The following is an 11,274-nucleotide window of genomic DNA, read 5'->3' on the forward strand; positions in this document are numbered from 1 at the left end:
TTGAGCTTTGTAACTTTGCAGATCTTTTTTATGCTCAAACAGCAACATTACAGACTAACTAAAGTTGAAAAAGTGGAAAAGCATAATAGAACCCCTTTAAAATGTATATTATCCTACGCGTCTTCAGTGTCACATGATCCTTCAAATTATTCTAATAGATTTGCTGCTCAAGACATTTCTTATTATTCTCAATGTTGAAAATGGTTGTGCTGCTTAATATTTTTGTGGAAACCGTGATACATTTTCCAGTATTCTTTCATGTTCAAAACAGCAGTTCATTTGAATTCTTCTTTTTTTTTTTGGTAACACTATAAAGGTCTTTACTGTCCCTTTTGATCAATTGAATGTGTCTTTGCTGAGTTCTTTCTAGAAAAATTGTACCGAGTCTGACCACAAACTTTTGAACGGTATATAAACCGTTTTAACTTTTTAATTATAAAGTGAAATGAAAAATAGTACTACTGAATCATTTGATCTAAATGTATCACCTCTGTCTCTGTTTTCAGGAACACCATGAGGAAGACCTGTTCCTGTACATGACATACAGTAATGAGAGTGTTTACGGTGCCTGAGACGGAGGACGAAAGGACTGGAGAGAAGAGATGGAGAAAGATGACGCATTATTATCCCATGTTCAATACATTGTACCTAAAGAGGGCATTGTTCAATAATGGGGACTAAAGGGTGCTGTTTGTATTTATCAGTATTCGGGGGAAACTACAATGTGATGCATTAAACAGATTATTAAAGCATTGGGACACTAAAGAGAAAATGGAAGGTCAAAAACAAAAATAGAGATACATTTAAAAAAAAGTAGTAAAGTAAGCAAGTTTTAATTTCATCTTTCTCTCCCAGGAGCGCATCATTTGTATTTAATGCAAATAGGTTTTTGTTCTTGTTTTTCTTTCTTTTTTTTTGTAAAGTATTTTCAATAACTTTGTGCATATAATAAAAATATTTAAAATGTTTAAGCTTGTGTATAAGTTTGTACATAATGTTTACAGCATTTTAGTACAAATAAGGTTCAGTTAATATTCATACTATTTATTTATATTAAAATTCATACCATTATTTATACTATTCAGCATTTTTTTATAATAATATTTAAACATTTAACCCTTAACCACAGAGACACTAGTGACTCATATAAACAGTGTTTAATATATTTGAATTTCTTTTCCTTTAGGATAAGACATGACTAGTGGTTTAATTCGTTCTGACGGTATGATTAAGAGAGAAGTGAAGGATATATCGTGGCGACGAGCCGGACTGTAATGAGGAAGTTGCGGGAAAACAACTTTTGAACAATGTGTGATGCTCAGAATTATCCTGATGTGAACAAGCATCAGGTCAGCATATTTACAAGTGGCAAGCTTTTCGGTTACCGTGTCATTTTTTCTCTAAACAGTTGTTTAGACAATAGTAAATTAAATCAGTTTTGCTAAAGAGTTTGCACCTACTGGGACCTCTGACAAGTTAGCCCGAAAAAACGAAACTCAAGGGAATTATACAGACAGAAAAAACAACAATGGAGAGCAAGAAAGAGGTAGAAGTGGAGTTGGAGGAGATTACAACGGTTGAGGAGGATAAGGAGAAAGAAGATCCGAAGAAGGAGACGAAAGGTAAAATGTTTAATAAAATCATTCATTTATAAGCTTAAACAAGCTATTATTTCTTTTAAAACAGGACTCCTCCCTTCACTTTGGGAGAGGTTGCAGTATGTGAGCAGAAAATTTCAGTATTCAGTCATTATATACATGTCAATACGGTTTTCTTTTCATATTTAACTCTGCTTCTTTTCAACTGCACTTTCTCCGAATGACTTTGCAGCAGAGAAGGTAGAAGAAGGGAATATTTACTCCACTCTCACCAGTCCATCTGAACATGAATATGGTGTGCCCTCTTCAACTTGCTCTTATACAGTCAATAACGGTAACACAAACTCATTTTCTTATAGTAATGCACATTTCAGGCCAATAAATAGCTAATAAAGTGAATACAAATACTCATTTAATGATACAAATGCCAGGAGTTTGTTTTGTGCACAAGCTTAAATTATGAAAAAGACTTAGGAGTATTCACATACTTTATCGAAATAATGCTTTCAAAATGGTGTTTTCGCAGTGATGCCATAGGAGAACTATTTTGGGTTGCCTAAAGCACCTATTAATAAACAGATCTTAAAAGAACCACTTTTTTTCTTAGTGTAAAGAATATTTTAATAATTTAAAGACACTTTTTCCATAAAGAACCTTTTGTGCATTGGAAAGGATTTTACTACTACTACTACTACTACTACTACTACTATACATTTTAAAGGTTCTTCATGGAACCATCGATGCCAAATGAAGAACCTTTATTTTTAAGAGTGTATATATAATTTTTAAATATATATTTTTTTACATGCATTCATGTACATATTCATTGTGTGATGTAAAACTGTGTGATATAGGATCCAGCTGTATAGTCTAAAACAGGACAAGTGAAAATGGACAGAAAGAGGAACAAAAACAGATGGAGAGAAAAAAAACTGATGCAGTGGTCAGTGAGTTAAAGCAAAATATCAAACAAAATTAACATTTCTGATCACAAGATAAAAAGGATAAAAGAAGTAAAAGATGCATGTAAATGGCCTATACTGTAAAAATTCTGGTTAAATTTAAAAAAATGTAAAAAAAAAAATATAGCTGTGCTTACGAGAACCAAATTATGATTTTATGATAATGCTACATGCACACAAGTGGCATTTAGGTGACATTATAATAGAATGTAAAAAATGTAAACTAACAATATATTAGCACATAAAAATGTCAAATGAAACACAAATACATGTTATAAATCATGTTAGTTAGAATCATGCAGGGACTTCCAGGAATCCTTTTTTTCCCCAGTGGAATCAAGAATCTTTGCATTTGCTTGCAAAAGAAACTCTGCATTCCCTCTTTCCTTCACAAACTTTTGTGTGAAGTTCCTCTTAAAATTGTTGTGTTTGCTCGAAAAACCTTTGAAGGAACTCAGCGCTTTTGAGAGCGAGGGCAAAGGGCAATGCAAAACCTTTGCAAGCGAATGCAATCTATTTAGGGAGAATGCAAAAGCATTATACATTTTAAATAATTATAGGCTGTCATTTTTCCTCCCATCTCATTTTTTTCCATCACCATATTTCACCATTGCCATGTTAATTGCCATTGCCAGTCAACTGTGTCAATTAGGTTTTTACAGCGGCATATTCGTTACTTTTAAAGTGACTAACATTGTGAGGTGTTATGGTTGTGCTTAGTTATAGTTAACATTAAACAGCTTACTCTTTTATAACAGCATTTCTATCCATTAAATTATAACCCAAGTGGGTTCTCGATCGTTTGAAACATGTTACCAAGGCCCGCATAAATTATAGATTGCTCTGTCATTTGAACAGTCTTTTGTATGACCTTAGCTCACATAGTAAAAAGCATATCTGGGACACAGCTGCATATTTTGTTCTCTCGAGGACAGCGGGTATCTTATTTTGTCCAGAGAGCACTTGAAGGTTTCAGAAGGGCACGCGAGGACACAGAGCTGGTATTGTGTTACGGAGCGTCGTCGTCAAAGCCCCTGCGCGCGGTCGAAACCCCCTGAAGTGTATTAGTGCGCACATAAAAACGCCTGCAGATTATTCCCTGGCCTTCGTCGAACTGAGCCGGTTTTGCATTCGCAGAAACATGTACGTAAAACTCTGCAATTTCGGCAAGTACACAGAAGGCAAGTCTGAACCGAAACCGCTGCAGCCGGATTCAGGTGATGAATGTTGCGACTGCACATCTCTTGACTTCCGTTATTTGACGGTCCATGTAACGACAAATGTATCATATTTTTCTCCAGATACATCGCTAGATATTCGCCGGAAACTCCGTGTTTACCGCATCGTTTCGCTGGTTCTTTTTGTCATCTGCGTCCTGTTGCTGATCGTGGTCCTTGTACTGTTTATGAAGTGTAAGTACGACCGTCTTTTACATGTACAGCTTGGAACCTATAAAATGTATTCATTTAGCCCTTTTATTGTCTTTATTTGGGGGGGTCAAAATACGCTATAAATACCACATCGTTTTTGATATTGGAAACAGGCTTTGTCAACAATATCTAAACAAGCGAAATATAAGCTAACGTTTTTAATAATAATAATAAATGAAAAAAAAAAAAAAAAATAGGCTACTATTAAAGGCATGGTCTATATGGTCTTTCCCGGGTTTGACTACCGAAGAACCACTTGTGGCCTTTGGCCTTTCAGTATGTTATGCAACAGTATTTTTTATGTATGTATTTATTTGTAAATTAGGATTACATTTGAATGAAAAATATTTTACATTTAAAATAACATAGGGTTTAACCCTTCACACATACTGTTCTCCATGATAGGGTACAATAAATGGATGTAATTTTCTTCATACACATACTGCTGCAAGTTCATAAACTTGTTCATAGACTAACAGCAGAATAATACAGAAGCTGCTATATAATACATTATGAACGGCCAAAAGTAAATGAAATGAGCCAGGAAAAGAGTCACATTTTTTGCCAGACTTGTAATTTTTTTTAACACTTCTCTCTCTTGTTTTATTTATTTAATTGTTATTCCATAATTATCGAATTAAAAACACCTAATCATAATATACTTTGAGACCAGATAAAAAGACATAAAAACAGTCTTTAGACCAACTGTACTTGAGCATAATCAAGAATCAATACATTTTTAATGGTTTTCAAGGAAGGGTCACAAGTGGGTGCAGTTTTTTGAACAATAGGAGGGTTCAAATTAGTACAAAAAACAATATAGCGTTTACCTTCAGGAAAATGTGATCAAAAAAGAAAATTACACAAAATGAGAGTAAGATTCTTGTAAGAACTTGTTTCCAGATCTCCATGTTACTTTATTTTGGATCCACAGTACTAAAATAACTGCTGTAACTATGGTATTTTGGTGGAAATGGTGATTGCCGTGGTAACTGGTTAATAGAGGATACATTGTTACATTATATTCTGAACAGTGACTGGGACGCCGCCATGTCAGGAGGTAGAGCAGACTACCAGGTCTCTATCGGAACAGAAATGCAGCTTGGAGAGATGCCAAGAGCTTTACCAACTGCCTCGTGAGTTTGTGAACAGCATTCAGTTATCTAAACTAGGTTTTATGTATGTTTGACTTTTTTTCTATATAAAACGTATTTTTACTTTACTTCAGTGTTTTCTTGCTTCCCCACCTAAATGTGTGTGCAGAGCGTCTGTGCAGTGATTGTGGCAAGGGCTGGCTGAGGTTCGAGAATACTTGTTACTTCCTGTCTCAAAACCGCCTCACCTGGCAGCAGAGCAGGGAGGAATGCCAGAGGAAGGGAGGAGATCTTGCTGTCATTACTAATGAACGTGTGCAGGTCAGTAAATCAGTAAATACGGTGAAATGAAAACTCATAGAAGTGATTCGCATATTAATGTATTCATATGCTTTTCAACGATATCTCATCTCTGCAGATGTATCTGAGTATGAAAGGGAATTTGCACTATTGGATTGGTCTAAGTCATTTGGGGACAAATGAATGGACATGGATTAACAACGCTGTATTGACAGCGAGGTGGGAAAATAATTATGGTTCAAAAGGGACGAGTTGAAAAAAGTTGGGTCTGTTTACTACATTATTTTTAAGCTGTTTGTAACCATTAAAATAAGCAGATAATTTCCAAAGATTTTCCACATTTTTTACACTTTTCCCGTTTATTTGTCAATTCACATATTCAGTGAATTGTTTAAAAAAAGAAAATATTTGTATTTGTTTTTAGACCAAAAAAAATATATAAAAAATTTCTCCGATTCTGGACAAAACAACAAAATAAATTAATCATTTTGAAAAAGAAAACTGAGTAACCTTAAAAATTAGCAAATCATTTCCAAAGATTTTCCACATTTTGTTTGACACTTTTCCCCTTTATTTGTTTTTCAAATATTCTGTGAATTGTTAAAAAAAATAATATAAATATTTTTGTTATTGATTGTTTTTAGACCATTTTTTCTCCCTCTGATTCTGGACAAAACAACAGAAAAATAAATCAATAATTTTGAAAAAGAAAACTGAATATTTAAAATAAAGAGGGGAAAATGTGAGAAACCATTGGGAATTTTTGTTGTTGTTGTTGTTACAGCAGAAAAATATACATAAAATAGGAAATAAACTCAGAGAGGCACTTGCAAAAAAATTCACCTTGCCCTTCAAGATAAATAATTTATCACATGGTTACAAATACAAATAAGTATTGTAAAATGAAAATATGTTTAAATGTGGTTTAGTAGCTACTGACTGACTATGGTCCTTATGCACACACACAGATATTGGGGAGATGTTTCCTTTCCTGGACAGTGTGCCATCCTGGCTGGAAATGAACCACCTGAACGGAGCTGGCGCCCATATTCCTGCAATTTATACTTACAGTACATCTGTCAAAAGATGTAGATGTCCAAACATCATCTACACCCATTGAAATCACTTACAATATATATCTGGATATCATACCTATCATAACAAATCCTCAAGATAAATAAGATAGAAATAGGGACATTTGGTCCATCAACACAGTGCAAAGTTTTTTTGTACATTTTTTTGCATTATGTAGCATTATAGGAGGAGAAAAAAAAAGCAGTTTTAGAAAATATCCCGTTTATTTGTATTACAATTGCACTAATTTCTAACCGTACTGATCATGTATACAAAGCTTGTTTATTTGCACTGAATATGTCTTAACGGTCACACGATAATTTTCTGAATTGCTCATACTTTCTCTCAAACGTCTTTCTGTATTGCTTAATTAAACTTCCACCTTTATATTTAACAATATAGATGGTGCACAGTTCAACTTTGTCTACCCAATACAACACCTATATATATTTCCATTTTATAAAACACTAAATAACGCAGAATAATGTAACAGGAACCCTTTAAATATTAGGAATGTCATATCACCCAAACATTACTACTTGATCTGGAGCAATTTTTAGATATACTTGATATCTGGGCTATCCACATTTTCTTCCTTTTCACATTCTATACTCTGCCGAATGAGCTGCCAGCATTTTATTGGTCTCCTGTTTTTCGGCCTGTTTTTCACAATTAAATTAGTTTGCAGTGGATCATTTCCTGGCTCACTCTTGCCTGTTTCCTCCTTCTCCTTTGGTTCGCCATCCTTTGAGAACACGTTAATGTAGCGTCTCATCTTTTGCACCAATGGGTCGTTGCGATCCTCCACTCTGGAATCATGAGATGTTGTGAACAAATAAGACTAATCAAAATAATTGTGTTTAGTGATGCTTTTGAATTGGAATTGTGATTCAAGGCATCCTTACCGGAGGTACCAGCGTTCTCCAAGGCCAAACGCCAGACCACAGACGCCCAGTCTTGGCCACAGGTGCAGTGGTAACCTCCGTTCCAGCATCAGAGTAGTGGCCACCACCTACGAACGGAGAAACTGATGTTTACCCAGCATGCTTCCAGAACAATTACTGTGGGACTGTACTAGCTACACTACCAACCTGGGTCCTCCAGAGTTCATCACGTTCCTGGGTGACCCTCCACTGCGTGTCGCTCATCATGGCGATCAGGAGGTTGAACAGGAGGATGTATGACATCACACTAAAGAAGATGTGGACACAGTGCACCACTGGATGGGTGTAGAGCATATGGTCCACTGGCAAGTCAATCAGACCGATGCTCAGCTCAAACTGAGTGAAGATGGTGATGGGGAACGAGCGGTATGGCGGTAAAGCTGAAGGTTCTTGAGTCACGTAATAGACCCACAAACCTGAGGAAGTAGACAAGGAAGTTCACTTTTAATGTTACAAATTCACATACGATGTGAGTATCTTTTGATGCAACTAACCGGCAGCGGATCCAATGAGGAAGATAAGGGACAACCACATGAACTTTGTCATATCGCCAAATATCGTCTGCAAAAGAACATCCATACATGTCCATTATAAATCTATACTGGGTCTAGAAACCAGCAAGAGTGAGCGAAACACTCCACCTTCTGAATCACGATGACGTAGGGTCCCAGCATCTCAAAACCTCGGGCGAAGTACATTACATTGGACCAGCCAAGAACCAAAGCCCAAGCCATCGGCACGAGGTCTTCTGCCATTCCAGTGGTCCGCAGCACACACAAAATCACAACCAGACTCGCGTAGCTAATTCTGCCACACAAATACATCAAGCGTAAATCAAGTGTGAGTGAATGCATGCAGTCAAACTTTTTTCATTCAAATGATAGTTTGTGCAGGGGGTTTCAAATGTTTTGATGCCAAAGACCTGCCAATTTTTTATATGCATACAAATTTATCTAAACTATTTATGCTGTCTAACTGTTAAAAATATATGACAATTATTTCATTTTTATTCATTTGACAGACTATGAGACCATATATCGGCAACAATGAATTTAATTAACAATTAAAACTGTTCTTTTAAACTTCTATTCATCAATGAAACCTGAAAAAAATGTATCAGCAACTGTTTTTAACACTGATAGTCATAACAAAGATTTCTTGAGCACCAAATCAGCATATTAGAATGATTTCTGAAGAATCATGGGACACTGAAGATTGGAGTAATGACTCCTGAAAATTCAGCTTTGCCAGGAATAAATGACACTTTTAAAATATGTCCAAATATGAACTTACAAAGTGACATGGAAGGGTCCTCCAAGCGCAGACTGTCCAAAATAGCGTTTAGCTCCCACTTTCAAAATACTGGGAATCTGAAAATAATTAAATATAAGAAGTGATTTGGCATAATACTGATAATATTTTACATGTTATTACATAATGTTTCTAATGTCTGACAAAATTTTGCTGACCTCTATCAGCAGAATAACGATGGCTCCTATGACACTGATAATTTCTCCAATTAAACGCAGGTGATCTTTATAGGTCTGATAGCTCTCCTAAACATGCAAAAAGACAAGTTCTTGCAGACACATATAAAAGTGCTTTGATACACAGAAACATAAAAATAATAATGTTTCACACACCGTAAAGCTTTTCTGCACTTTTATGGTTTGGTCGTTGTCTGCTTTGGTGTAATTCTCAGGAATGTCCTTCAGGGGGCGGTTTATACAACACAAAGTGAATATGCTGATATACAGCAGGTACACCAGCATCAATAACCTGCAAACAGATCAATAGAGCAACATCATCAGTGCGGCTGAAATCATAAACATCGTTTCATAGCACATCGCTGGTTTCAAAGTGAAATATTTTTCTGATAACGTCAGAAAAAAAATGCTGAATATGTGGAAAAGCTTGAAGCTTTTGAAGAGTCAGCTGAAGAAAAACAGGTACAACATATTCTAATGTTCCTTTAAACCTCCATGTCATATTACCCTACATTTTAGACATAAGTATATCAACTCTTCTGTTTATGATATTACATTTAGACCTTAGATTATATATCTATAATAATATAAAAGATAAATGTATAATAATATAATATAATATAATATGTGACCCTGGACCACAAAACCAGTCATAAGGGTCATTTTTAATTGATTTATACATAATAAAGCTGAATAAATAAGCTTTCCATTGAGGTGTGGTTTGTTATGATAGGACAATATTTGGCCGAGATACAACTATTTGAAAATCTAGAATCTGAGGGTGCAAAAAAATCAAAATATTGAGAAAATCACCTTTAAAGTTGTCCAAATAAAGTCCTTAGCAATGCATATTACTAATGATAATACATTTTTTATATATTTACGGTAGGAAATGTACAAAATATCTTCATGGAACATGATCTTTACTTAATATCCTAATGATTTTTGGCAGAAAAGAAAAATCGATAATTTTGACCCATACAATGTATGGTTGGTAGTGCTGTCAAACGATTAATCGTGATTAACCGCATCCAAAATAAAAGTTTTTGTTTACATAATATATGTGTGTGTGTACTGTGTATATTTATTATGTATATATAAATACACACACATGCACATATATATTTAAGAAAAATCTGTTATATTTGTATATTAAATATACTTATATATAATATAAATTATATAAATATAAATATATACATGTAAATATTTTCAAAATATTTTCTGTATGTGTCTGTATTTATATATACACAATAAATATACACAGTACACACACATATGTAAACAAAAACTTTTATTTTGGATGCGATTAATCGCGATTAATCATTTGACAGCACTACTTATATGAAGATAAATATATACACGTAAATACATGTAAATATTTTCAAAATATTTTCTGTATGTGTCTGTATTTATATATACACAATAAATATACACAGTACACACACATATGTAAACAAAAACTTTTATTTTGGATGCGATTAATCGCGATTAATCATTTGACAGCTCTAATTTTTGGCTATTGCTACAAATTTACCTGTGCTACTTAAGGTCCAGGGTCACATATAATATGATATGATGATATGATATATATGATATGATATGATATAATATAATTGTTTTACCATAAAATGTAATTAATTGACCTAAAAACAGACAAACCAGTTGCCTTCAAATTTTTTTGTGATTTTTAAAATTAACACTAAAAATCTGAAGTTCGTGGATTGCTATATCAAAGAAATTTAAGAAATGCAGCTGCAAATATTTTTAGTTTATTAATTAGATAAAAATAATACCTAAACTAAATGCTGTTTCTTATAGCATGTGATAGTAAGGCACCTGAAGTAATGTTTCCCATACAGATTCCACTTCAGTCTGACGAGCTGTCGAACTGGAGTCAACTCAAGGATCTGTCTGGCCTGAGACAAGAGAGGCCACTTTGTTAAGAGATGAACTAAGAAAAGCCCAGCTACAGCAATTTGATTTAATCTGTTGCTACTGATGATTTTCATAATCTCTATTAATGTTTACAAGTGCAGCATGCCGTAATGTGTCCAGCACACATTTACACACCTCTCTCTTCTGACTGCTGACAATGATCTCAAGCACTGAGAGGTCATCCTCCCTGGAGTCAATCTCAGTGAGGTCGTAAAGGTTGGAGGACAATGGTCCCAGATTCCACTGAATAATCCGCCTGCGGTTAACGAAGTGCTGGAAGGCCTGTGCAGCATCACAAAAACATTAAATGCTGCAAAATGTTACTACGCAATTCTGTTCTAGATAAAGATGCATGTTTTTGGAAGAGGTGCATGTAAAGTTCCCTTTCAGTCGGTCACTCTCGACGTCACGTCGGATGACCGACGAATTGGGATCTCGCTTAGAGAG

The 11,274-nt window shown here is 34.7% G+C and overlaps 3 protein-coding genes across 6 annotated transcripts in view; 2 read left to right on the forward strand and 1 right to left on the reverse strand.

The window, feature by feature from the left end:
• Positions 1–937, forward strand: part of LOC107700204 (gamma-aminobutyric acid receptor-associated protein-like 1) — a 4,519-nt gene extending 3,582 nt beyond the window's left edge. For both annotated transcript variants that reach the window (XM_016501785.1, XM_016501784.1), the window contains one exon: positions 507–937. In XM_016501785.1, coding sequence (XP_016357271.1) covers positions 507–572 — 66 coding nt within the window. In that variant the 3' untranslated portion in view covers positions 573–937. The remainder of the gene's footprint in view (positions 1–506) is intronic.
• Positions 938–1,361: 424 nt separating this feature from the next.
• LOC107700203 (CD209 antigen-like protein D) lies at positions 1,362–6,857 on the forward strand. 3 transcript variants are annotated; one of them, XM_016501781.1, is made up of 7 exons: positions 1,362–1,622; positions 1,831–1,932; positions 3,862–3,972; positions 5,025–5,126; positions 5,254–5,405; positions 5,503–5,603; positions 6,353–6,857. In XM_016501781.1, exons 1-7 carry the CDS (start codon positions 1,529–1,531, stop codon positions 6,474–6,476), a joined length of 786 nt encoding a protein of 261 aa, XP_016357267.1. In that variant the 5' UTR covers positions 1,362–1,528; the 3' UTR covers positions 6,477–6,857. The 3 variants fall into 3 exon arrangements, with proteins under 3 accessions (XP_016357267.1, XP_016357268.1, XP_016357269.1); XM_016501782.1 differs by lacking the exon at positions 1,831–1,932 and having other exon boundaries at positions 1,365–1,622; XM_016501783.1 differs by lacking the exons at positions 1,362–1,622; positions 1,831–1,932 and adding an exon at positions 3,212–3,777.
• An 86-nt stretch (positions 6,858–6,943) lies between these two features.
• LOC107700202 (transient receptor potential cation channel subfamily V member 5-like) overlaps positions 6,944–11,274 on the reverse strand; it is a 6,827-nt gene continuing 2,496 nt past the window's right edge. The window contains exons 8-17 of the mRNA XM_016501780.1: positions 10,963–11,109; positions 10,729–10,808; positions 9,046–9,181; positions 8,872–8,958; positions 8,696–8,772; positions 8,044–8,209; positions 7,897–7,963; positions 7,550–7,818; positions 7,364–7,470; positions 6,944–7,267 (exon numbers count right to left, since the gene is read on the reverse strand). Of these exons, the coding sequence (XP_016357266.1) occupies positions 7,015–7,267; positions 7,364–7,470; positions 7,550–7,818; positions 7,897–7,963; positions 8,044–8,209; positions 8,696–8,772; positions 8,872–8,958; positions 9,046–9,181; positions 10,729–10,808; positions 10,963–11,109 (1,389 nt within the window). The 3' untranslated portion in view covers positions 6,944–7,014. The remainder of the gene's footprint in view (positions 7,268–7,363; positions 7,471–7,549; positions 7,819–7,896; positions 7,964–8,043; positions 8,210–8,695; positions 8,773–8,871; positions 8,959–9,045; positions 9,182–10,728; positions 10,809–10,962; positions 11,110–11,274) is intronic.

The sequence above is a fragment of the Sinocyclocheilus anshuiensis genome, unplaced genomic scaffold, assembly GCF_001515605.1.
Source record: "Sinocyclocheilus anshuiensis isolate Anshui unplaced genomic scaffold, SAMN03320099.WGS_v1.1 scaffold955, whole genome shotgun sequence".
NCBI classification, from domain to species: domain Eukaryota; kingdom Metazoa; phylum Chordata; class Actinopteri; order Cypriniformes; family Cyprinidae; genus Sinocyclocheilus; species Sinocyclocheilus anshuiensis.

Bases quoted from the DNA above. Each gene is read 5' to 3' on its own strand.
- LOC107700203 (XM_016501781.1), top strand. From the start codon at position 1,529: ATGGAGAGCAAGAAAGAGGTAGAAGTGGAGTTGGAGGAGATTACAACG. The intron at 1,623-1,830 runs GTAAAATGTTTA...ATGACTTTGCAG, and splicing joins TCCGAAGAAGGAGACGAAAG to CAGAGAAGGTAGAAGAAGGG. The intron at 5,127-5,253 runs GTGAGTTTGTGA...ATGTGTGTGCAG, and splicing joins AGAGCTTTACCAACTGCCTC to AGCGTCTGTGCAGTGATTGT.